Here is a 27619-nt window from a genome sequence, read left to right as displayed (position 1 = left end):
TTAAGACTGATGCGACGCCAGCTCGTTCTCATATAAGGTCAGTGAGCAGGGTATTCAACGCTTTGAATGTGGTCTGTGGTATTAGAAGAGGTAAATTAGTTAAATAATAGATCAAACTGGGGAGTACCACCATTTTTGCAGAGGCCGCTCTCCCCACCACTAACAATGGCAAAGTATTCCAGAAAGCGACACTAGAACGCAGGGCCCCGATTGTCCTATTCAGGTTACCAGCCAGCATGTCTGCATAGGTCTGATATATCTGGATACCTAGATATTTGAAAGTGTGTTGTGCAACCTGCAGACTGGTACCTCCGAACGCAACAGTGTGGGTGCCCTCATGTTCAGTGAAATAAAAAACATGTGACTTCGCTGCATTGATGGCGAAGCCAGAGATTGATTCTAACTGGCTAAATACCTCGTATATCGGGTTTAGGGGGAGGCGGAGATCCCTAAGATACAGAATAATATAATTTGCATATGCAGAAAAGAGGTGTGTTGTATCCCTTAATGTGATGCCCATATTGCGGAGGTCCTGACGCACCTTGATTGCCAAGGGTTCTAAGGCCAATATGAATATAAGAGGCGACCGGGGGCATCCCTGCCTAGTCCCTCTGTATATTGGATATTCTGCTGAGATATTGCCACCAGTACGAGCACGCGAGGTAGGAACAGAATATAAAAGACGTAACCAGGCTATGTAGTCTTCTGGGATCCCAAATTGCTCCAGTGCACTGAACATATAGTCCCAATTAATAGAATCAAACGCCTGACGCAAGTCCAAGGATATACAGCCTGCTTGTTCATGATGGTTTGGGGCTTCCGTTAGGAAGTAGTGCAGCTTCCTGATATTCAGGGACGTACTGCGGGCAGGGAGGAAACCAGTCTGATCTACATGAATCAGTTTAGTCGGGGAGGGCAGCAATCTATTGGCCAATACCTTGCTTAATATTTTATACTCCGTGGTAAATAAGGATAGCGGGCGATAACTGGCCATGTCTGCGGGGTCCCCACCTGCTTTCGGGAGTAATATCACTAACGCTTGTGCTGTTGTGAGGGGTAAAGAACCTTTCTCCAGCGCCGTGTTGTATAATATTTCTAATTTGGGTACCAGTGCGTCGGCATATGTAGTATAAAATTCAACTGGAAGACCATCCAGTCCAGGGGTTTTATTCCGTGGGAGTCCCTTCGTAGCGGCCCTGATTTCAGACTGTGTGATAGGTCCCACCATGGCTCTTTGGGCCCCCGTCGTTGGCTACGGCTATGTAAGGGAGGTAAAAAAGGACTCCATATTGGCTGCCACCCTGTTATTTGGTTTGCTACACAATAAGGCATAATATTGACGGAATGCAACATTAATGTCTCCCTGGGTAGTGACCCGGTCTCCTCCCACGGTAGTGACCTAGTTTATAACAATCGCAGGGGGAGTGTCCCTAATTAGTCTAGCGAGCAATGTCCCAGATTTATCTGCGTCAGTGTGGCTCAGCTGCGAGTACCTTTGATAGTCTATTACTCTGAGATCTACTAGCAATTCCGCATGCCTGATCCTAGCCTCCTGTAATGCTGCGCCCTTATCATTGTCAGTGATCGCTTCCTGCTCCAACCTACCCATTTTGTGCTCTACATCTAACAGGGATTTATGAAGCTCCTGTCGGGCACCAACTGTCGTACTAATTGCCTGCCCCCTTGACACCGTCTTAAAGGCATCCCATTCGATCAATCTATTCGATGTAGTGTTACTATTTTCAACAAAATAATGGTCAATAGTGTCTGACATGGTTGCCCTGAACACCGAATCCTCCAATAACTGCGGCCACATACGCCAGGTGGGTACCGGGGTAGGTATTCTTCCCCAGTTAAGTACAATCTCCAGTGGGTTATGGTCTGAAAAGGTCTTTGCCAAGTATGTAGCCTGGGATACCTGCATTGCTATCCGATTGGAACAATATATTCTGTGTATCCTCGTGTGCAGTACTTGGACAGGGGAATAGAATGAGTACTCCTATGTGTGGGGTGCCGCATCCTCCAGACATCACACATCTCCCACCTCGCAGCCCATCTACCCAATGCCTCTGCCTGTTTAATCACTCCTGCCCCAAATATAGACGGGTGGGACCTGTCCAGAGTATCATCCATCACTGTATTACAATCACCTCCTATGATCCAAGGGTGGTTCTCCCAACTGGTCAGTGCAATATTTAATATACCCCAGTACTTATCCCGTTCCATTTTGGGTGCAGATATATTGCCCAAAACCACCTGCTGCTCATCCAATGTCCCCCGTACAAAGATATATCTCCCTTTCTTGCCTATCCGCATGTTCCAGCACTAGAAACGGTATTCCATGCCTAACCCAAATAGTGACCCCCACTCTCAAAGCTCGAATATGTGGTGTAGCTGATCTGACCTCTCCACTTCCTACGTAGTTTCGGTACTTCACCATCCGCTATGTGGGATTCTTGCAAGCACACTATCTGCGCTTTGCGGCCCTGCAGCTGCGCATGTATTCTGTGACGCTTCTGCACAGAGCCTAAACCCAGAGCGTTCCACGTTAATATAGTGTACCTGCCAAATGTATGCATTGCAGTGTGATCTGTGCCCGCTTACCTGCAGGCCTTCTCACTAAACATTCGAATCCAACCAAGACAAACTCTGCAATAGGACAGTTTACCCCCCCCGAAACTGCTCAGTACTCGGACCAGTCAAGGAACTGTACCGGACCACACAACTTAACTGTATACAGAAGAACATTGTAAAAACAAAAAGCGCTTTTGCCATGTGGGGGACAGTGCTAGCACTTTGCATGTGGTGTCTGCCGAGAGTGTACAGGTAAGCTCTATCGGTTCTGTGGGCTATGAAAGTGCACTTACACCATACTATCGCACATTAACTAGAGTCATAACTTACAGAATCCTTATACATTTCACAAATGCAATCCAATATTGCGTTCAATTTAACCAAATAAGCCGTCGGCTGTCTGCGGGGTCAAAGTAGGGAACGGGGCCACACTCCCATCCGAGTCTGTCTTGCAGTTCTTCTTCTTCATAAGGGGTCTTATCTTCCAGCCTAGTAGGATGTGTGAAAGTGGCTGCCGCGAGGATCGCCTGTGACTTGTTTTGCTGCATCTGTTGCGAGGTGAGGAATTTCCGAATGGTATTCCTGGTCGCGTCCTGAGACCCAGAGGGTACAGTTTTGGTCAGTTCCATCACCTCCAGCCAATCATCCACATCCCTGGGGCTCTCAAAGAAGTACACCTTCTGGTTGTGCAAAATGTTTAGCCTTGCCGGGAAAAGCAGTGCGTATTTCAAGTGCAGGTCCCGTAGCCGTCTCTTGACCGCCATGAAAGAAGAGCGCTGCCTTTGCACCAGAACCATGTAGTCAGGATACAGCGATATCCTTGCATTTTCGAAGTTGATCTGAGGGAGTTCGCGAGCCTTTTGCAGTATTATATCCCTGTCCTGAAAGTTTAGCAACTTCACTATTAGGGGACGCGGCGGGGCACCCGGCCTCGATCGTCCCGTGGGGATCCTGTGTGCACGTTCAGTACAATATTGAGTGGAGAGCCCCTCGTTCGTAACATGATCCTTGAACCACTGCTCCATGTAGCGCGTAGCATCGCTCCCTTCGCTTCTCTCTGGCAGGCCAATGACGCGTATGTTGTTCCTCCTTGCTCTCCCTTACGCATCCTCCACACGGTCCATTAGGTGGCTACCTGGTCCTACAGCTGTTTAATGTGCGCCTCACTCTTCGTCTGGCATGGTGTTGGCTCCTCCAATGTTGCGGTATTGTCCTTTACCTTATACGCAAGCTGCACATGATCCGCCCGAAGCAGTGTAAGACCTGTAGTTAGGGACCCGATCTGGAGCTCGATGACTTTCCTGAACTCCCGCACTTCTTGTAGGATAAGGTCCAGTTTATCCCCTGGCTCAGTCAGGGCAGTAGACGGGATGCAGCTGAGCGGCGGCGTGCCATCCGTGTGTTCTGCGGTGTCCGGTATGGGCCCAGAGCCGCCTCCTTGCTCCTGCTGCCCTCTCCTATTGCGCCCCATCACGGGGGAAGGCGAGGCAGCACACAATGACAAGCTGTTTGCCCTGTCACCCCAACGCCTCGCTAGTGTTCTTACAGCCAAGAGACCAACCTGCCACCTCAGATCAGCCCCGCTGCCACACAGTACTTCAGGTGTCCGCAGTCCCTATGCGCAAAGGCCCACCTGTGCTCAGCCTCCATATAACTACTGATCGGGCCTGTTCTATAGCCATCCCAAGTGCCACAGAGGTCGCAGAAGCCTGATCACACTGCCCACAGCTCAGCTCTATCACTCTTGGCGCATTGAATTTAGCCAGCACCTGTCTCCACCTGCCACTGCGTTACAATTTTCAGTTTTGCGAGTAAAAGGGAGCAGGGTGCAGTTAGGCCCCACGCTCGCCGTCTACCCCGGCTGGGTATCCCTCCTCGTGGCGCGCAGCACTTCAGAGGTTCCACTATTGTACCACAGGGATCGCACACGCCTCAGATGTGTACCGCTGACCTGCTCACCGTGCATGGAACATCCTCCACAGTCTCCGCTAATTTCTTCTGCCGGCTCCCAAGTCCTTCATCAAAGGTATGCCTCGTCGCATCCCCGAGTTTGCATAGTTTCAACACCCCAGTCCCGCAGTCGCCTCCGCTCTCCCTTCACGATTTCAGGAGACTTCCTCAGCTCTCCACCGGCTTCACCAACCGGAGCTCACTACAGCGAGGATTCAACTGCCTCCCAGGCCAGGACAGGGTCTAAGCCACCAGGTACCTCAGTCGTCCGGGTCCCCTTGCACAACCACACCTCCGCACCACCACACGGTGCCCTGTCCGATCGCAGGGCAATCCGCTCCCTTCACCGACAGTTCTCGGCTTAAAAGGCAGCTCCGAGCGTCGGCCGAGCCTTAGGCAGTCTGCTCCCCCATCCGCAGACCCCAAATTACTGCGTGCCACAGGATAATAATAGGATAATGTAGCCCAGGTCCGGAGCTAGTCTAAAAGACGACCACCATGCTCAGTCTGTAGCCACACCCCCGCCCCTCTTGCAACTTAAGTGGCACGGGGCCCTGGGCAGCTGCCAACACTGCCCATGCCTAACGCTGGTCCTGCCCAATGATGCCACTAAACTACCCTGTGCTGCTGGTCTCGCTTGGGGGGAGGGGAGGGGGTTTAGCCTGTATTGCTGGTGGGCCCAGACACGCCCCGCCTATTGCAGACTGTCTGCCCCGGAGCGCATATCACATACGGGAAACGGCCACTACAACCCGGCCGTTTCCACGGAAACGTTAACCACGCATGCATTACAACGCATGCGTGGTTACCACAAAAGCCTTTACCACGCATACCATTACTACGAGGTACGTAGTAAAGGTATGTGTGGTAAAGGGTAACAAAAAAAGGAGGGCTTGGGGGGGTCTCCCCCCCAAAAAAAGAAACTCACCTTAAAAAAACGTCGAGTTGTGCAGGAAAACGCCGTCCTTTAAGAGGAAACGGAAAGAATCTTCCGTTTCCTCTTAACGACGTACGACGTCACCACGAAGGATTAGAGGAAAAGCCTATGCGAAGAAAAAGCATTCCGTTGTAACGCATGCGTGGTAAAGGCATGCGTTGCAACGGAATTCGTTGTAAGATCACATATTCATCACATACAGGGCTTCCGTCAGGGCTCCGGCTCTCGCAGCGGACAACTCTCCCGGCTCCACCCAGCCATGCTCCGTTCCATGGGCACCGTGTCTGACAGCGAGGGCAACGGAAGTGGCGCTCGAGTCAGCACTGGCTGGACTGGTGGGTACTTTGGTGGCCACAGTGGTCCCATCCGGGCTCCATTGTAGACAGCAATCGGCATCACCACCCAGTCACCACCATTTTCTTTTGTGCCGAAGCAGCCGATTTCTCTGAAGTTCTAGCATTTCACTGCCTGCACTAGGTCCCCTGGTTTCAGTGGGATCAGTCTCTGGGTTGAATTCAGGTGGAAGGCATAATTAGTCCAGGAACAAACCTTGCAGAAAGTGCGGCTAGTCTGCCATTTTGGTGTCCACTTACTCCAGTTTTATTAATTGTTAAGACAATTTTTAATTACAAGATAGATTACTGTTGATCACCATTATAGTCACACTCACTAAGAACGAGTACTGTGGAACAGTTGTGCAAATCAAATGGATCCCCCAGAGGAAGATCATTGTATGTTAAAGACGAAGCCAGTAGTCCATTTCCAAGTGGTCGTATTTTTTAAATGTTTTTAAGCACTTTAGAATGATTTGATGTTTAGACATGGATGTAGGAGTTTACAAGCAATGCTTTCTTTTGTCTATATATTTGATATTAATTTCTAATTCTCTTCTCTAGTACTACCGATTGACAGCTATAAGGTTTGGAAGCCAATGTCATGACAGTTTTAAGTTTAGCCTCCTTCATTGATACTACTTTTTATTTTTAAATCTGCTTAATGGTTCCAGCTGCATAATTATATATTAAAGGCCTCTGTACCTCTTTCCAGTGCACCCTTAACGCTGCCCAACTTCAAATGACATTTTCCTTTAGCCTTCTTTCTGTTTCATTTACTGTTATAACTCCGTAACAGATAACCAAAATGATGGTTCCAACTGTAGCTGTGCAGAACTGAGTCACCTAGACTCTTCAGTATCTGGTTGTATTGCCAAGTAATCTTAGTCGCACCAAGTAGATTGCTCTTAGCCCCCAGACAGTGCAGATATTCATGCTTACCATTTCGAGCAAGGAAAACGGACTGGTGTCCTCTGAACCTCTTCCATAACAGCCTTAGAAACAATCTATACTTATGAACGTGGGGCAATAAGTAGGATTTTTGTATTCCTATTGCCCTTTCTCCCGAGTATGTATGTACGCACACGCTCACACGCACCTACTCTCACGCACCTACTCTCACGCACCTACGCTCACACGCACCTACTCTCACGCACCTACTCTCACGCACCTACTCTCACGCACCTACTCTCACGCACCTACTCTCACGCACCTACTCTCACGCACCTACTCTCACGCACCTACTCTCACGCACCTACTCACACTCACGCACCTATCACGCACCTACTCACACACCTATCACGCACCTATCACGCACCTACTCACACACACCAACTCACACTCACCCACCTACTCACACTCACCCACCTACTCACACGTAGCTACTCACACACACACGTACTGACACACCCCCACCATCTGGAATAGTGTTGTTAGAAGCTTTTATTGGATGCCAAACCAGTGCTGAACTTATTGTGGTAGTGGATAAAAAACAGGCCAGTAAATAATGTGAAACATGGCTATTTATATTATTGTCCTAAAAAGTGTCTGCCTCTAATACTAATTATTAGCAGCTAAAAGGTTTGTCCTCATTAGAGGTGAAATAGATCTATACCTGATACAAAGGGTGAGACACCCTCTGCTAGCACAGCTCAAAGTCCGTGGCAGGCTACGTTAAGCTGGATATTCTTGGAGCAGTGATCCTCCCTTGAGTGAATGAATGCCCTTTCTGCTTGAGTTAGATCATGGTGCCCTATTTGCAGTCTTTAAACATGAAGTTAATGAGAAAGTGTCCTCATACTGATATATGAGAAGAGTGCCAGACAAATTCATACCACCTTACACACCTCTATATATTTAGAACAGAGGTATATTTAAATAGAAACCTGTATCACATGAATTATACCTACATATGAACAAAAGACATCGTCGTACATTGCAACCCTAATGGATAGATATATGATCACAAAGGTAGTTGTGGGGCAAACCCCATTGGTCACAGTGTGTGTAATATTGTTTACAGACACAACACATACACTGAGGATGCTCCTGTGACTGAGACCTGTTTTTAAAGAGTTTTTTGTGGTAATCTTCTACAGTCTGAGATGAAGGCTTCTGGGTGTTGCTTTTCTTGTTCATCCTGACTGCACCATTAGACATAGTGGACCATGGGTTTCTGGGGAAGAGACCTCTTGACTGACACATGGCAAAAACGCTGCCTCTGACTACTTACCACTTAGCACCAAGGTCCAAATTCCTGGCTTATTTGTTCCTTTTTTTTTTTGTTGCTGTTCCGTAATATACGACTTGCTCCTTCTTGGTCTGTGGCATGGCTCAAAACACTTTTATAGCATTTTGTATGCTAAGTAATATATATTTTTTGATAGCATGGGGATGTGCATGCTGGTGGGTGTTAGTGAATTAGTCCTGTTTTCATTGGGGTTCAGACGTGCGCGGCACGCCAATAGACTCCCGCACTCAACCACATTTTATTGAGCGCTGAGGTGCTCCTCAGACACTGATTGTGCACACATGAACAGGCGGGTGTGACTGACGCTTGCGACGCATAGACACTTTTGCCTGATTTCATGTGACTGCTGGTTCTTGGTTACCAGGCAACATGAATCTTCAGTGATGCCATGAAGTTGATTACAAATGTATCTAATTTCGTACATCGAAGGAATTACAGGTGAACTCTGTTGTAGTTTGTATTTTTATTTGTATGTTTTATTTTTATCAAGGGCCTGCATTTTTAAGTGTTGTTGTGAATTCAATAACCAGTATCCTATTGGTACTTTACTCTGTGATTTTGGTATTTACACCATGGAACCGTTTTTGGCACCTATGTGTTTTTTACACAGACCAAGGGACCCAGTTGTACCCTGGGAAGAAAGGAAAGATGATTTTGAAGCTTATGTGCAAGCCGTAGGAGGTGGCATCCATAAAATTGGTTATGCTTAAGCATTGTCTGGGGGCGGAAAGAAGGGGAGTAATTAAAATATCTTCCCCCTCTTGGAGAAGAGGAAGAAGATTATGAGGAGTTGGATGAAGAAGTCAGCATTGCGGAAAATGAGTTTGTATTTTGGGAAAAAGAACAATGAAGTAGTGGAATGATTCAAATCTCTGAAGAGCAGCCAATTTCCAGGTGAATCATTTGAGATCTACGTAGCTGGACTGAGATAGGTGGCGGCCACATGCATTTAGAAGAGTTTCCTTGATGAGATGTTGAGGGACCAAATAGTACTCAAGAGTAATAATAAAAGCGTGCATGAGAAACTATTGAGCACAGAAGGATTACCATTACAAATGGCCATCGATATGATGAACTGAGCTGAGCTCACAGATCATGGTCTAGGAGTTGCCGTGAGGCTATGCTTCATTTGTTCAAAAGCACACCCCACATAACCAATTTTCAGGATGTCATCCTTTTGTTTGGAGAAAATATGATGGAACATGATCTGGTGTTGAAAATGGTAGACATTTTGCAAAAATGTGGTTTGACAAGAAAGAGAAATGTAAATTTAGAGTGGGTGGTGTTGAATATTTGGGGCATTGGATAGATGAGAAGGGAATTTCTCAAAAACTGAAATTGTTTTTTGCCATAAAAGTAGTTCATTCTGCCTTTAAGGACCAGTTAAGGTAATTTCGGATCTGGCAGAATATTATTCACGGTTCATTCCAGTGTTCGCAGATAAAACGAAGTATGTGCGCAAACTCATGTTGAAGAATGAGAAGTTTGAGAAATGTGAAAATGAGTTCAGAGAACTAAAAGGAAGCATTACATCTGCTCCAGTACTGAAACATTTTGACATCAATGATGCCGTGATAACCAACACTGATGCTTGCTCAGTGGGGTTGGGTGCAGTATTGCTGCAGAGAAGGAATGGCTAAGAGGTCACAATAGCCTACTGGTCTAGGCTGTTAAGAAATGCAGAAAACATTTACTCCACCATTGCGGTAGAGGGGTTGGCTGTTTTGGGGTGTGGACCATTTCAGGACTTCTGTATGGGGTACTGAGTTCACTGTTCACTGTTCATACTGACTACCGCCCTTTGGTGGATGTCTTTCCTACTTGAGGTGGAGGTAGAGCTTCTGCTAGACTGTCGCGTTGGATAATTAGAATGATGGAATAAAACTATAGGATGAAGTATGTCCCTGGAAATGTGAATGTTCTGGCTGTATATTTATCCAGATTGCCGGTTAGTGAGGGTTTAAAGGTGGAGAGCAATGGTTCGTAGCAAATATTAATGTGGTCACAAAAAGTCAGGATTTCTCATGAGGAATCGAGATGTGCCGCCAAGGATATTGTACTGTTCCAAAAAGTAGAGAAGTATCTTCATGAAAGTTAACCATCAAAAAGGAAGGCTTCTGAGGATGCGGAGTGTTTCCGCCAAGTGTGTGTGGAGTTATCAGCAGTAGGTGGTGTATTGATAAGCTAAACTTTTGGTGGTACCAGTGCTGCTGAGAGAACATGTGGTGAAAAGGGCACATCAGGGGCACATTGGTATGAGCGCCACCAAAAGGTGTGTCTGAGCAGAGTACTGGTGGCCTGGGGTTGACTCTGAAGTCAAGAAGAGCCTTGTGCGGGAGTGACAAGTCTCAGAAGACCGTGAAGTATCCCTCTGTGGTTACTGACAAATCTGACGGTCCATGGAAGAAGATTGCAGTTGATGTCACGGTCTGGTGTATGTTTCGGGAAAGTGCCCCAAGTATGCCATAGTAGTTGTGGCTTATTTCTCACAATGGTCAAAGGTGAAATTCCCAGGGCAAATCACCACCAAGCAGTCATTGCTTTTTTTGGGAGGAATTGTTTGTGGGGGAAGTGGTGCAAGACACACTGCTATCAGACTACAGTGTACAAGTTGTTTCTGGAACCATGGGAGATTTCTTAATCCAATATGGAGTGGTGCACGTTTGTTCATCAGTGTATTACCTCCAAAGTATTGGCCTAGTCGAGCGGTGGAACCGAACGATGAAAGATGGTTTGCAGTTGGTGTAGAGTGGTGGAGAGGAATGGAGAAGGGTGTTGATTTGGTCATATCGCACTGCACCACATTATGTGACTGGAAAGACGCTTTTTGAAATAATGAAGGGTTGCAAACCCCGAGCCTTGCTGTCTAAAGGAGTGGAGAAAAATAAAACTGTTGTGGAGAGTGCTGTGGGCAAAAAGGGTGATTATAAGGTTGGACATTGGCCTTGTCTATTAAAGGGACACCAGGTGAAAAAGTGTGAACCCAAATTTTCTTTTCCTCTCCCAAGTAGGAAGAGTGAACAATACATACTCTCATTGAGTGATTTGGAATCACAAGAAGGTGGGTGAAGGTTCTGCATAGCTTCAAACAGAAGGAACCTATGAGGCAAGAATGCAAAACTGAAGGGGTTTAGTTAAGATGAGAACAAATCCATGGTTCTTGGTGATCCATGGGATTTGTAACATTTTGTCCATATTGATATTAAGGCAGGGAGATGTGTTGCATCTGATGTAACAGAGAAGGGTGGGGAGGCTGCGTTTAGAATGGAAGCTGGTGTGGTGGCAGTGTCAGGAAGTCTCCCTCATGGATGGATGTAATGAAATAAACTTCTTACCTGCATTAAGGCTTCTTCGGTTGCATAATTTCAGTGTGATCTCCAAAATATTGGGTCTTAGGAGGCCAAGTGAGAGTAGTCTGCTGTATGTTACAGCTTTCGCGATAGCCTGTAGAAGGGGGGACCAACTAAAGCATTAATTGATCCAAGGTTGTTGGTGAACCTACGTGTTTTTGCCTTTGGCTTGAAGAGGCATGAATTGGGATATAAATGTGTAGACTTTAGCACAAGAGTTGGTATTAACATCCCAGTTACGCAGTCCAGTGTTACGCAGCATTTGTAACAGTGAGATTAGAGTACCCACGAAACAGTGCAACAGGTCATGGTTAACTGTTTAACAGTTGCAGGAGAAGCTGCAGGGAGCATGGCAAAGGAGAGAAAAGACCATATAAATCTTGGGGTTTGTATTTTGTATTCCGACATATCGCAACTTATCTTTCTGATTGATACTCCACAGTAAAGCACTGTTTGCCACCTCTTCCACAGTGAGTCAAGAGTTAAAATGTACATGATCCATTTGGCTATGAATTGCAAAGTGAATATAAGCAAAAATAAGCTGGAGGTTTATAATTCTCAGCAAACAAGGTGGAAAGAATTGTGTCTTTGTTTCAATGAGGTGTCAATGGTAAAATAATTGAGCACAAAAAAGGACCCGAAAAGAATGACTGCTGACATGTTAATGTGCTTTTTTTTGGTTTCAGGCTATACCAGTTTTGGAAGCACGAGCCTGTGCAGCAGCAGGGCAGAGTGGGCTGATGGCGCTATATGAGGCCATGTTTACACAGTACAGCATTTGTGCTGCCCAGGTAGGACAATAAGTTTGTTCTTTTGTTTTTCAATTACTGTTCTGATGGCTCAGTTTCTGTCGTGTTGCCTGCTTTTATTATTCCACAGTAATCCTTGCGAAATCAAAACTGTTCGTTATCCATTCCTTTACTGCTGTGTGGGGTCACTGTATTAACCCTCGTGTTACCCGGTCAAACAGGGCTTCAGATCTTGAAATGCAGAAAGACCATGATGGTGAAATGAAAACTGTGATGGGTGCCAGTATCGAGGAGTCTGCTCCTTCCCCAAGCAAACGCTCCAAAACCATCAACCATCCATAAACATGAGCCTCATTGTAGCTGTACGCTGCAAGAACAAGGGCCAATGAGAGTGATCCAAGAGGTTGTTGCTCACTGAGATCAAAGAGAGAGGGAACACGGGCCAGAACTGGTTCCCTATGCCCAATCAAAATGGGCCAGAATGCAACCTCCGTGCGGACCTTTGGGGGACCATGGTAAGATCAGTGCATGAGGAGACGTACTTGAGAGGAAAGCCAAAGAAGACCTCTGCATGCGAGGGCTAGTCTGGCCGGGTGATGATTAGTTTCGACCATTGGTTCAACTTTAATGCTTCATGCTTTCATATACAAGGATAAACTACCCTCTGCTCTAGATTAAAAGGATATTGTAAGTTACCTTGGAGCTCGGTAACCGAATAAAGGAACTCTCAACCTTTGGTCTTGTTTCTCCATATGGTCATAACTCTTTGGTTACTTTTAATATCTAGTGTCGAACGGGGGCTACTTTACCCTCATGTAAATATCACTATCTATAGAAGCCTGCTTTCTACTATACAGCGCACGACTCATATGCCTGGTCATGCACAGCCCAGAGGTGGGGGGGAGGGCTTTTTGTCCTGGCAGTTTCCAGTTAAAGCTGCAAAGTTTTCTGGTTTACCACTGTAACAGAAACCTTATAGTGATGGATGGATGGAATGCTGGAATAAATCTTAGCCACTGGTAATTACTTGTGGCTGCATCACAGTGCACCGTTATTTTGCACACTTATCTGAGGTTGCATTGTTTTGAAAAAAATTATGAACTGGAATGCGGCCACTAATAATGACCAGTGACTGATATTAATTCAGTCATCTCGACTCTCACTTTTGAGTTTACTTCAACCTGGAAAATATAAGCAGTGCAAATTCATCTTTTGCAGGGTTACAATCTCCATAGTTGCTTTGTGAAGGAGAACATGGTTTACTGCAGTGCCTACCTATTACAGAACTCGTTTATTATTGTTAAAAACCATTATATGCTACCTACATTATGACATGTCATAATTTGAATATGGGTATGGAAAAGCGAAAAACGTTGATGGTTGCAAGCCAAAAAGCTTTGCGGCTTTGCACACCCGTACAAAGGGCGCAGTTGAGTGTTACTGATTAGTTTGTGTATTCTCTTCATTTTAGTAGGTGAACAGAAGGTTCTTTTTTGTTTTCCTGCACAGTTTCTTGTCCGTTTACGTTGAAACAACTCCAGTTCACCAGGGACTTTAGCCTCAATCTTATTATGTGTGTCACAGGTTGGATTGTGGCAATTTGCTTTATTAAGCATTTTATTGGTATTGTGCAATGTTTAGCCATAAAAGAATTGAGGCATAAGTGACCTTAAAAGACTCATTTCTTTTTCCAAAAAAGGCAAATAAGGTGCTGTAGACATTCTGGACCACATCCAGGATCATTTGTGCTAGGCATATAAAGCAATTGCTTTGCCAACTATTTTTCTGCCCCAGTTCATCTAGATAGTGGGATGTTAGTTGTTGGAGGAATGTTCATGGATGGCATTTGTAGAAAGGCGATCCATAGGAAATTACTGTGAACAAGATGTATTTTTTTTCCGCAGCATTAGTTATTGTTCTTGAGAGTGTCTTCTTTAGCCAAAACTACTTTAATTTGCTTTTTGCCTTTGAGAAGTGTAGAGTATCTGGTTGCATCTTTTATTGTGTACTTGGGTACTCACTGTACCCAATATAAACGGATGTGAAGATTATGTAATACCTGTTGGCCAATACATGCGGAGTTCAAAGGTATGCCTCTCTCGGAAAGGAACCGGTTCATGTTTTTCATTTGAGGAGGCTTGTTGAATCAATATGCTTCTGAATAGGATAGGATGTATGTGTATACAAACTCACACAGCGGGTTGTCAATATTATCTCTTTGTCCAACTCCTTATTTCCAATGCCTGGAACCTATAGCTAATATTTTTTCAGTTTCACACGTCTTTATTTCGGTAAAATTTCACCATAAAAGACATCACAAAAATACAGTTAAAACATTAAATAGAAAAAAAAGGAAAAAAACCAACACAATACATAATTTACATAATACAAAGTCACATCTTAAAAACTCTAATTAAATGTTATCAAAAAGACATACGTATAACCTCACTCATAGGTTATTCAAGAATAAACTAGCGCTGTGGATATCTAGCTCTAATAATCCAGGACCAGCCTAAATATGTAGCTACTGCTATGGCCACTGGGAGCGATGTTACCGTCCCTAACAACGATAAGGCCTCATTGCCCCCTCTAGTGTTTAGGTTTCTACAGATTAGTTTCAGCCATTTTTTCCGTGGAGCGACATATGCAGGACAGACAAAAAAGAAGTGACCCACAGTTTCCTCCTGTTCTTTGCACCATGGACACGAATTCCCAGACCCACCCTTCCATTTATGTGTGAACGATCTCAATGGTAGCGTTCCTATTCTAAATTGGTGAAAAAGTTTTCTGTCAGTACTCATTGTTATTGCGTCCCAGTAACTTTCCAGAACTGGGTCCACCTTGTGACTCAAAAACCTGCCAGAAAGAGTTAACGAGCTATGTTCCACAATCAACTTATTTCTATAAACAGCCCAAAACTGGTCCTTGAGATCCTTTTTTGAAGGGAACACGTTGTACCCGGGGTCAGACCATAGCTGAATAAGGCCCATATCTGAAAAAATGGATTTTACTGCTTTAAACCAGGGGAGATTGCCACAGCCCACTATATGTCTAAGATCTTCTATTCCCGCAGCAAATGTAGCCAATTCAGGGGTTACCCAAATTCTCCTCCATAGTAAGATGATCCTCTGTTTTGCCAATTCTTCTATTGGGTTACAGCCCATATCCAACAGTAATGAAAGCATAGGGGTCGATTGTGGAAGACCCACCAAGTTTCGTAAAAACTTATTTTGGATTTTCTCAAGTTGGGACAAATCAACATAGCCCCAAAGATCTGCTCCGTATACAATGGCCGATCTAATCTTGATGTTATATATTTTAAGTGCTGGGCTTATTCTCTTGGTTAAGGAGGATCTCTGCTCCTTAACAAGTGTCCCACTCAACTGGGAGAATTTTACTGACAATACATCTAGCTGGGCTGTCCATCTTAGTCTATAATCTAGTACAACCCCCAGGTAAGTCATCTCGTTCACCTGTTCCAAATTTATGCCATAAAGGCTTACTTGGCCTAATCTTGGTCTATCTTTAGTGAAAACCATAAACTTGGTTTTACTTGTATTGACCTGCAGGTCGTTAGCATCACAGAATTCTGCAAATTTGTTAAGTGCCAGTTGTAGCCCCTTTTGTGTTTTTGAGAGTATGAGCGTATCATCCGCAAAGATGAGGAGGGGAAACACCATACCGCCCAAACTAGGGGCATCAGTGGGAGTATCTGAAAAATATGCAACAACTCTATTAATGAATAAAAGAAAAAGGGTTGGAGCAAGGACACATCCTTGACGGACTCCTCGTGTCACCGGAAACTTTTTGGTGACTTGGCCCTGCATACCCCATCGAACCTGGGCATCATTTTTCTCGTGAAGTCTTATAATTATGTCCAACAGGTCCTTCGGCAGTCCCATTTGTGTCGGAGCTTCCCACAATTTGACTCTTGGAACCAAATCGAAAGCGGACTTTAGGTCCACGAAAGCCGCATAGATCACACCTCCACTTAAGACCACCACCTTCCAATATATAAGAATAAATCTTAAAACCTGATCTATTGTGCTTACGCAGGGCCTGAAGCAAGCCAGCCTGCATGGGTGACAGTATTGACATTCCGTCCATCCATGCTGAGATCTTAAGCAGCACCATCCGTGAGATGATCTTTTGGATGGCGTCAATAAGGCTAATCGGACGATAGTTTACTGGCAGGGAGCGATCCCCCTTTTTAAAAATTGGAAGGATTTCCGCCCCCTGCCATGAGTCTGGTATCGGGGCTCCATCTGCCACAGCGTTAGCGACTTTCAATATATAGGGGACCCACGCTGCTTGATCAAATTTGAAAAGATCTGAGGGAATGCAATCTATACCGGGAGCTTTCCCCCCTTTGGTCAGGCTTAAGGCCAGCTCTACATCTATACGATCAAAAAGGGGGGCTAAGCCCGGGGTTCTTAGTGGGGCCACACTTGCTCCAGAGACTACTGAGGGACCAAGGTTACTAAACTGTGCCCCAAAGTGTGCTACCCATCCTTCTTCCGCTACATAGTTGGAGGGGAGTTGAGGCTCATAGGAATTCCCCCATTTAAGAACATGCCAGAACCTCGATTGATTGGATGATAAACTGGCCTCATAAAGATCCTGCCAGTGTTTGTCATCCCAAGCTAATTTAGCCTCCTTCTGGCACTTTTTATATTCCAGCCTACCCTTCCGTATTGCTGCACTGTCACGTGACTTGAGTGCTGCTAATAGGTCAATATGGGCTTGACGACACAATCGATTATACCACTTACCCCCACCCAGTGGTGTTTGGGTTTTTTTCCCGGTTTTTTTAGAAGTAAAAAAGAGTGATTTCAAACAATTAAAAAGATTATCATGTAACCCACAGATATCAACAGGGTCAGTTGTATACTCCGTAGCAAGCGTTGCCTCCACGACTTTCCCTGAAATAATTTTTAGGATGGCGGGCTCCTCCACAACCCTACACCACTGCACCCTTCTCCTATCATTCTCCAAGAACACATCTGCCGTAACACAATTATGTGAGGCTCCCTTCCGGTGATTACTATCAAGAGCTAGGCTGAGTGCCAGTGGATTATGATCACTCTCAGGGGATCCACCACTATCATATCAACCAGGGAGGACCAGCACTCAGCCTTATTAAGGATATTTATTTTATTTTATGTAGTTTATAGAGCGCACAGCTACCCCCGAGGGGGTGTCCCGGCGCTAAAAACCTGAGCCTCTAAGGGGAGGAGGGAGCAAAGGGCAAGGATACGCAGAGGGGTGACTCAAAGTGCGGAAAAGAGCCAAGTTTTGAGTTTGGCTCGGAAGATGGATTCGGTGGGACAGAATCTCAACTCGATTGGTAGGGAGTTCCACAATTTAGCAGAAATGACACTGAACCCTCTACCACCCATTCTAGATAATCTAAAACGGGGAGAGATCAGGAGGCGGAGGTCATATAATCAATCCTACTCGTCCTATGGCCATTGTCAAATGTATGCTCCCCATTTTTGTCTGAAAGGGTATGCCCGTTCACTGCTCTCAAACCCCATTCTAGGCAGAACCCCATCCAATGGAAAGCTGCTTCTGTCCCTTTCTTGATAGATGCTAGTTCTAGGGATGGAATCTTCCAAAGTTTGTCCTCTTCTACCAGGAAGTCCATCTCGCTTCCAAGGAAAGGCTCAAAGGTGCAATTTAAGTCGCCTGCCAGGATGATGAAGGATTCCCTTCCAACGTGGTTAAAAATAAGGTCTAAGTCATTAAACATACCAATTAGGCTACGTCCACCCGGAATTCCCCGTACATAAACATTTATAATAAGTATCGCCTGGGAACCAGGTCTTGAAAGCTTGATCACAAGGATATCAGGATTGGTGGTGGGTACCTCTATGATATGATAATCCAGTGACTGTCTTAACCAGACACATAGACCCCCTGACGGTCTGCCCACTCCTCCCCTACATGCTGGTTTGTAAAAATTAAGATACCCATGGTGGTAAATAGGGTCAGTCGCCCAGGTCTCTTGAAAGATTAAAATATCCTGATTATTCACCAGCTCCACCCACTCCTCAATTTGAACCTTACTGCCTAGACCAGCTAGATTCCACGAAATAAGTTTCAGTGGTGCCGGATAATTTGCCAAATCCACCCGTGCGGATACATTCACGCTAGATAGTAAAGGGTCGCCCTCCCTCTGGCCTAAAATAACCTCTACTGGTACATTGACCCTCCTAAGGGGGGAGCAGATGTTATTGGTTTCACCATCTCCACAAACAGCCTTCTCAAGTTCCAAGCTTCTGCCTTGATTCCCGCTATATATATCAATCTCCTCTTTTCCAACCTGTGATGCCGTTGCTTCCTGTACCTCAGCCTTATCTATTTCCAAGCTTGTGCCTTGATTCTCTCTATATAAATCAAACTTCACATTCCCAGCCTGGCATGCCATTACTTTCTGTATCTCATCATTAGTTGGTACTTTAACTAATGTAGCAAAGACACCCAAACAATCTTGAGTGACCTCTTTATCAGAAAGTGGCAGGTCGAGTCATTCGTTTGAATCAAGCCCAGAGAGAGGTTCATATAAGTTATGCAGCGGAATGTTCCAATACTCGTTGGGATTAGTAGGATTGGAAAAGTTATTAGATGGGGGAAAATATCTAGGGGGACGTTGACGTGGAGGAAAAGGGGAAAAATTATTTAAGTTTTTGACAGAACAAGAAAGATGTGGTGCACGGTAGGCTAAATTTAAAGAATTAACATTTCGGCAGGTTGGGGGATGGTTAAGAGGTATAAACAGAGCCTCGGGATAAAGATAACTCAAGTTACGAGTTGAAACTCCCCCCTCACTTCTTCCTGGAAACCAGTCGCTAATGTGCGTGACCACTCTATGGTCCTTAAAGTTTCCGATCACAACATCCCCCTCAATATCTTTGGGTCTAGGACCCACCCATTTGCATCGTCTGACGAAGATTATATCTCCATGTAGATGTGGAGGGAGCGGTCTGTTGTTTCGCAACCAGAAGATAACTTTGTTTTTAAGATTAGCATTATATTCAGTATTTCCATTAGAAATGATTGGGACACCAGTTAGAATGATCACATAATTAGCTGACTCTGGGGGTAATTCCACTATATTCCTACGATTTGAATTTACTCTCTGGGTTTTGACTATCCCCAGGTTCATAGTTGGAGCATTAGTGGGTGGAGGCGGTTTTTTAGGGGCTGGCATGTGCTTCTCTTCATGTATGTTATGTACAACCGTAGGAGCAGATAAGATTTTAGGAGATGTTCAAAAATCTCCATTGTCTCTTTGGTCGAAGGTGTTTGTTCTCCTGGAATAGATGGTAATTGGGTACCTATTAAAACATCCCTCTCTGGAAGACCAGATGGTTTATCCTTGGGGTCTGCCAGAGAGGGGATGACACTTAAAGAATGTTCCCCTTTTTTAACCCCGCCTTTTCTCCTTATTTTCTTTGGTGGAGAGTGATGTGCCCTCGTGAGTTTCTTGGAGTTGTCTTTAGTCGTACTAACAGTGGCTGATGGAAGTGTCTCTGTAGGTGCATCATTGTCAATTGGTTGATTGGAAAAAGTTGACTGAAATTGGGAGACAAGATCCAAGGCAACGGGAGAGTTTGAATCTATAAGACAGTTGGAATTAATAGGAAAGCCATTTAGGGTACCCTCTTTAGTGTTGTCGATTTGGACAGGAATTGTGCTATGATCTTGAAAAATAAGTGGAATATGGTCGGTGCTAAATAACTCAGCATCTGTTTCCAAACTACTTGTGTTACCAGGTTGTAAAGATATGGGTACCTTTTGGGGAGAAATCAATGGTTTCTTTTTAAGTAGGTCTATGGAGAGGCGGCGCTCCACACGTTTCTCCGCTAACATAAGTTCTTTGTCTATTTCTTTGGTTGCCCTTGCAAAATATTTGTCTAAGGGACCAAGTATAGAGACCCCAACAGTAATAGGTAAAGAGTTAGACATGTCTGTAGACATCCTAAGCACTCAGGACACCCCGAATTACAACGATCAACAATCAACAGGAGAAAATAGCCCCAAACGATAAATGTTATGGGATGGGCCCAGCCCAGCCTCCTGCAGCCCCTGACGGCCACAGACGGCCCGCCCTTTGCCCTGGCTTAGCCCCGTGCGCGCGTTGTGAATACTCCTATTAAAGGGAAAGGCACAGGAGGGGGCGGGAAGAGGACCAGCTGCGGCCGATCGGCGCCGCTGAGCAGGCTGGTCCTCGCAGTCCCGCCTCTATCCGTCCGCGGTGCAGTCAATAGCGGCAGTGTCCTCTAGGTCCCAGGCAAGCAAAGAGACAAGAGAGCAGAGTTCCCAGGTCAACGAGCGGCACCCGCGGAGCGGGGGCCGCGAGGAGTGGCGTAACGCCCAGCAAGGCAGTAGAAAGGAACGAAGACAGTAACACCAGCAGCCCTTCGTGGAACAGCAAAGGCACCCACCGGATACACCTGCAACAAGCTCTTTAATGCAGGAGGGGGCGGGAAGAGGACCAGCTGCGGCCGATCAGCGCCGCTGAGCAGGCTGGTCCTCGCAGTCCCGCCTCTATCCGTCCGCGGTGCAGTCAATAGCGGCAGTGTCCTCTAGGTCCCAGGCAAACAAAGAGGCAAGAGAGCAGAGTTCCCAGGTCAACAAAACTTCTTACACAGTCAAGCAATCTTTGTTGTTCTTTGTCCTGATGATGATGATGATCAGTGTTTCTGTATGACATCAGCTATTCTAAGCCTTCATCGTGCAATCCTCTTTCTTGTTGCAAAAAGCAGCTCTTGGTGGTTAAGAAGATACCTCGTACTGCATCAGATCCTTCCATGGCATCTGCATCTTTATTCCTGCTACTTTCCTGTTTCCCTTCTTCTAGGCTTTTCAAGACATTTACATATTGCACCACCAGCCGGAAGATTGAGAGGTTATTGTTAGGCTCTCTTCGTTATTTATTTTCACCAAGCTGTAGTCTCCAAGTATGATTGTATTACATACGTAAGTATAGTGAAGCATAAGTCCACAAGGTCAATTGCATTTTTCAAGAGATTGCTACTATCACCTGAGTCTTGTGTATGTTTAACCACATTTTAGGATCATGCACCCTAGACACCACTCATCTGTTAAAAAGAAAAATTGGGTATACATTTTAAGCTAGAGTTTAAAAGTAAGGGATAGACTTTTATATCAGTGGTCAAGAGGCATCAGGAGAAATCAAGAGATGATGAAGCTGAGCAAGATGGTCAAAACACAAGAGAAACACCTGTAGTAGTGAGCAGGGGAAGACTAAAGAGTTGCAAGAAGATTTATGTCTAGCCTGTACCCAGCAATCGTGTCTGTTGCTATGAGTTCAGGGCTTATCATTAGGTCATACACCCTCACACATTACAAGTTAATTGAATTTTACAAGATGGGCGGTTATTGGACTTTGGGACAGCATTAAAAATGATCACATCCCACTCTCTTTGGAATGTTTGGGCACCCACTACACCCACAATTCTGTGGCACACCATACACATGCACGTATAGATATGATCTTCATGCCAGCCCCTGATTGCCAGAGAGTGTCTGGCATCAGTATCCCTCCCCGAGGTATCTCAGACCATTCACCCCTTCTCCTTTACCTGGGCGACCTCTCCGGCACACTTTGCCCCATCTGGAGGCTGAACGCCTGGTTCCTCTAGGACCAAGATATCAAAAAGCGATAGGGGAGGAAGTCAGACAATATTCCTTACTAATCAAGACTCCGTCCCCTCTCCGGGTACCCTCTGGGAATCGGGTAAAGCCACTATTCGTGGCTTTGCCAGGGGCAAACTCAAGGCGAAACGACCATCTCAGGATAGCCGACTTGCCCTCCTCGAGGCACGGACTACTCGCCTGGGGGGGAGCTCAGCCGAGGCGTCAGACAATTCCTGTGAGAGGCAGCTCGTGTGAGAGGCAGCTCGCAATCCTGCGGGAAGAGATTAAACACATCTCATTAGAATCTACTAAACTGCTATGGAGATCCTCCAATGCCTGAATGTATGGTTTAGAGATAAAAACGGGAAAATATTGCTCAGGCTGGCGTTGGATCCCTTAGCAAACCGTATAGTTCCTGAAGTCCATGATTCCTCCGGAGTCACCCATTGCACGCCAACCGCAATAGCCCAGGCCTTCGCCAACTACTACTACTCTCTGCTTTATTCAGGCAACCTGGGAGGTGTTCACCTTCCTCACCTCACTGCGAGCGAAGTGGCCGGCTTAGATCTCCCCTTCACCCCAGAGGAAATAAGTAACGCCATCTCCCTGATGGCAGCAGGGAAAACACTGGGCCCGACTGGTTCCCGCAAGGATACTATGCTGCATATCGAGACATATTGATCTCCCACCTCTTCGCACTATTCCAAGAAGTCACAGAGACAGGGGCATCCCCCCCCGCCCCCGAAACAGATGCAGCAACCATTGTCGTTATTCCCAAGACTCAACAAACCTCACCCGCCTGCACGGACTACCTCTCACTAATCAATACGCAGGTAAAGATATACGCCACGATCCTGGCCCAACACTTACGACCATCCTCCAGTAAACTGGTTCATCCAGACCAATGCAGCTTCATGCAGGCTTGTAGTACAGGACCTTGTTTGCGGCGTCTACATCTGGCCCTAGCGAATCGATAATCACTCACCCCCTATCTAGCACTCCTTCTAGTTGATTTCGAAAAAGCCTTTGACATGGTTGACTGGCAACACTTGGACGGTGTGTTGGCCGCAGCGTGCCTGGGGCAGCACTTCCCCAATTCGTGCGAGTCCTATACTACAAAGCGAGAGTACTCATAAATGGGGCTCGCTCAGGGTTCGTTCCCGATTAAAAGGGGTACAAGGCAAGGATGTCCCCTCTCGCCCCTCCTCTTCGCCCTGGCGATGGAACCTTCGGCATGCCTCATCCGGGCTGATGACCAGATCCAGGGCTGGAAATGGAAGGACTCCCACGTTGACAAAATCACCCTATTCGCAGACGATGTGCTGCTCTTCCTTGCGGACCCCGCCCAGTCCGGACTTAGGTGCCTCGAGGTTCTCCACACCTTTAAACGGATCTTGGGTCTACTTCTAAACCCGCCAAATCGACCTTGGTGCCCCTTCACCTCTCAAGGGAATGTTTTGCCTGGCAATCAACCATCCCCATCAGGAGGCAGTCGTTCAAATATCTTGGGATATGGATTGCATTATTCCATGACTTTGAATGGCCCCTTAATATCACCCCGCTGGTCAAGAAAGCTAAAGAGGAACTCAGAGGCTGGCAAACCTTACCACTTAACCCGCTGGGAAGAGGGGCCCTTTATAAAATGATGATCCTCCCTGTTTCTTGTTCATTATCCAGAATACCCCATTCCACCTCCCACGTAGCTGGTTTAGGGAACTAGACCGCATGGCCACAAAGTTCCTCTGGGGGAACGCGAGGCCACGTATAGCTCTCACCCACTGCTGGATCCCACCTTTTGGGAGCATGGGCATGCCTAGTCTTGATCTATATTATCTAGTAACCCGGCTGCTCATCCTGCATGATTGGTTTAATGGCAGCTGGTCTGATCCAGCATATAGGATCGAATTAAGGGAATTTGGATTTTCACAAATCCAGGCAATATTGTATGGAGGCTGTGTGCCCAGAGCCCTACCATCGGTGACTAGAGCGGCCCTGCTGGCCTGGCGCACAGACTTACTTCACACTCAGTGGGACAAAAAATGTACCCAACAAACACCTCTTTGGCGGGCGTGTGGCTCGCGGAGGAGGGAGCTTTGGAGGGATTCAGGGGATGGGACCTTATTAGTATATCACAATTGGGTGACATGTGGGCGGGGGAACCACATACGATCTTTCCAAGATCTACAGAACCGCTACACCCTCCACCCTGCACAATTTTACAGATATCTGCAGTTACGTCACACTCTCAGCTCACATCTTTCGACTGGCACTACACTTCCAGAGTTCAGTCCAGTGGAAGCATATCATGATGTGGGACTTGGGGAAGGGAGGAGTGTCGCAGATATATCACTCCTTAACCAACAATGCTTGACTCGCTCAGACACCGCTGGGAGGGGTGTCTAAGTTCCCTCATGGATGAGGACCGGTGTGATGCCTTAATGGCCCTCAAGACCATTAACACCTCAGCTAAGCTTCACCTAATCCAGCTAGATTATCTTCATAATGCCTACCTAAACCCTGATCACCTTTACAAGGCGGGTCTGCGATCCTCGCCATCCTGCACGTGCTGCAGGCAGAAACCGGCTGACTTTTATCATATGGTGTGGACTTGCCCCCACATATTGGGAAACACTGGAATCTGAACTCGTGGGTGTCCTGGGTTGGGAGGTGCCACATAACCCCTTAAACCTCCTCCTGGGAGTCATGGACGGCCTAGATGGGTCCAGGGCAGACTAGCCCATCCCTAGGTACCACCACCATGATGGGCAAACAAGATATCGCCGCGGCATGGAAACAGTTTATCTAAATGGCGCAAAGGCGTAGCCCTGTGTGCAGTGCAAGAGAAGCCTCTGTTCGAGGCTAGGGGATGTCCAGCCAAACACAAAGTCTGAGGCCAGTGGTTGAACCAATTGAGATGAATGGGTTTTCTGTCTCTTCTCGGACTCAGATTGCATATGATAATATGTTAAACATGTATGTTTACGCATAAGAAAATCAACAATTTGCCACTGCACCAAATTGCTGATGCTTACCTGTGATATTGTTTTCTTTCTTTTTTCAAAAATCAATAAAATTGATTATTAAAAAAAGAAAATTGTACTAATTTAAACGTTACTTCCCTATATAATCTCGCAATATGTTTGAGCGTAAAAGCACCTCCCAGGTACAGATTCCTTGCTTGGCCAGATTCCCACTGTGTTCGTAGATCAACCAGTTGAAAGACGGTCGTCACTCTAATCGCCTTATGTAATTATCCCTCATTTTTTTGTCACGGGCCATTGACAGGCATCAACAATGTACCAAAGGCACAGGTGGCTCCAACACAAATATTGAGGGATGTACTTCTGCCGAGAACAAGCCCATTTTGATGTAAATGGACAATGTTTCGGTAGGACCTTCTCTCATCTTATAACCAAGATGCTTGCCCAGAATATTTCCATCAAAGTTTAACATTAACAGTAATTGGTATAATTCTACATATTGTGGATTATGTTTGTATTTAGGAAATAGCCCCGCATGGAAAATAAAATTTGTCAATGGCACACACTTGTACCTCATAACAGTATCAGCTTCACCCTGCTACTTTTCAGCATCCATAATTAATCCCTCCCATATTACTGCTTTTTGTCAAAAGTCCACTCTTGTAATGCTGACTCCTTCCCACCCCAACCATCTCCATAACTAAATTAACTCTACGGTGAAAGTTTACAAAGTGAGAAGGGTCAAAAGTTTAAATCTAAAAGTGCTAAACTTATAATGCAAAATGTAATGTCTTCCTTAACATTAGCATATTTGAAATGTCTTTTTAAATGTTTATTCTTTTTATGGAAAGTTTGCTTTTCAGATTTCTGATTTTTTTGTCTTTAGTTTTTGAACTTTTAGGACTGGTTTCATTCAAACTTTAGACACAATACCAACGTTAACAAAACACCAGACTGTATTTCAGCTTACCTCAAATCAACATAAATAGTTTTGCTTTTCTCTTTAACCCCTTCGCTGCTAGGCCTTTTCCCCTCCTGTGCTGAGGCTTTTTTTGGCGTTTTGGAGTAGTGCGCGCTTAGGCCCTTGTAACTTTTTGACCACATAAGGTATCCACGCCAAATTTGCGTCCTTTTCTTCCAACATCATGTGGATTCTAAAGGCGCCCTGGGTTTGTGGATTCCCTTGGAGGGGGCCCAGAAATTTAGCAAAATATAGTGATTTTTTTGTTTTTTTCAGAAAAATGGGAAAAACGGGCTGCAAATGAAAGCCTCTGGGTGTTTCCCTGAAAATGGTATCACAAAAAGGTTTGTGGGGCTGAAATCTCCATTTTCTCAGCTTTCAGGGAATGACAGACTTTTGTCAGAGAACCGAAATTTTTCACTCAGTTTTGGCATTTTTCTGGGACATAGCCTATTTTTGCTATTTTTAGAGCTTTCCACCTCCTTCCAGTTAATGGTAGAAATGAGTTTGAAAGCAATAATGGATCCTGGAAAGCTTTACATTTTCGAAAAGTAGACAAAATTCTGAATTCAGAAAGGGGTCATTTGTCTAAATCCATGAAGGTTTCGTTATAGAAACTAACAGTTAGATATTGGAATATTTGAAATTTTGTTGAAAAAAACAGCCTTTTGTCTCAACGTTTTCACCTATAACTTTTTCTAATTTTGACAGCTCTTGGAAAGCAATATACCGTTACATCCGTTAGACCTTCCTGGTTGTGGGGATATATAGGACTTGTAGTTTCACCAAGAACCCGACGAACCCAGATCCAAAAACTGAGCAGCAACTTGCAATGGTATTTTTTCATTTACTGGGTATAGTGCACTTTGTCTTGGAAAATGTATACATGGAATAATCTGTATGAAAGACACCTATGTATTTCTGAATTGGGTACAAATTATAGACTTCAGAAACAGTATATAATTGCACATTTTCAAAGTTGGGAATACTCATACTAGCATGAGAATTATTGGTCATTTTTCATAAAGATTTTTTTTTTACTCAATGTCTTTCATTCAAAGGGAGAAATGCATGAAAGCTCAATTGGTAATAACAGTTGATTTACAAATCTGAATTACCCCAAGTGTCCCGATAAAAACGGTACCTCACTTGTGTGGGTCGGCCTTGTGCCTGCGACAGGAAACGGCGGAAAATGCAACGTGGTCACACCTAAATTTAGCAGTTACAAATTGACCCTTTTTTGGCAAAGTGCCTACCTGTAGTTTTTGCACCCTAGCTCTGCCGGCACCTAGGGAAACCTTGCAAACCTATACATTTTTGAAAAGTAGACACCCAGGGGAATTCAGGATGGGGTGACTCGACTGCCTACCACCAGGTTTTGTTACCCAGAATCCCTTGCAAAGCTAAGTTTTTCACAAAATAAACACATTTTCCTCACATTTCTGTGGTGGAAAGTTCTGGAATCTGCGTGGATCAACAAATTTCCACCCACCCAGCGTGCCCCCAGGTCTCCCGAAAAAAACGGTACCTCACTTGCGTGGGTAGGCATAGTGGCTGCGACATGAAACAGCGCAAAACGCAGCATGGTCGCACCTCAATTTCCCAGTGAAATTTAGCACGATTCGGACAAAAAGACTACCTTTTGTTTTTGCGCCGTAGCTCTGCCAGCACCTAGGGAAACCTAGCAAACCTATACATTTTTGAAAACTAGACACCCAGGGGAATTCAGGATGGGGTGACTCGCCTGCCTACCCCCAGGTTTTGTTACCCAGAATCCCTTGCAAACATAAAAATTTGACCAAAAAAACACATTTTCCTCACATTTCTGTGGTGGAAAGTTCTGGAATCTGCGTGGATCAACAAATTTC

General features: G+C 45.4%; 1 protein-coding gene across 4 annotated transcripts in view; it reads left to right on the top strand.

The window, feature by feature from the left end:
- The window catches only part of ALDH18A1 (aldehyde dehydrogenase 18 family member A1), a 387760-nt gene that overhangs the window by 91908 nt on the left and 268233 nt on the right, over window positions 1–27619 (top strand). For all 4 annotated transcript variants that reach the window (XM_078643525.1, XM_078643523.1, XM_078643524.1 and 1 more), the window contains one exon: window positions 12081–12185. In XM_078643525.1, coding sequence (XP_078499651.1) covers window positions 12081–12185 — 105 coding nt within the window. The remainder of the gene's footprint in view (window positions 1–12080; window positions 12186–27619) is intronic.

This window comes from Lissotriton helveticus, chromosome 5_1 (assembly GCF_964261635.1).
Source record: "Lissotriton helveticus chromosome 5_1, aLisHel1.1, whole genome shotgun sequence".
Classification (NCBI taxonomy): domain Eukaryota; kingdom Metazoa; phylum Chordata; class Amphibia; order Caudata; family Salamandridae; genus Lissotriton; species Lissotriton helveticus.
Note: the sequence above shows the minus strand (reverse complement) of the source record. Positions and strands in the feature narration are given on the sequence as shown.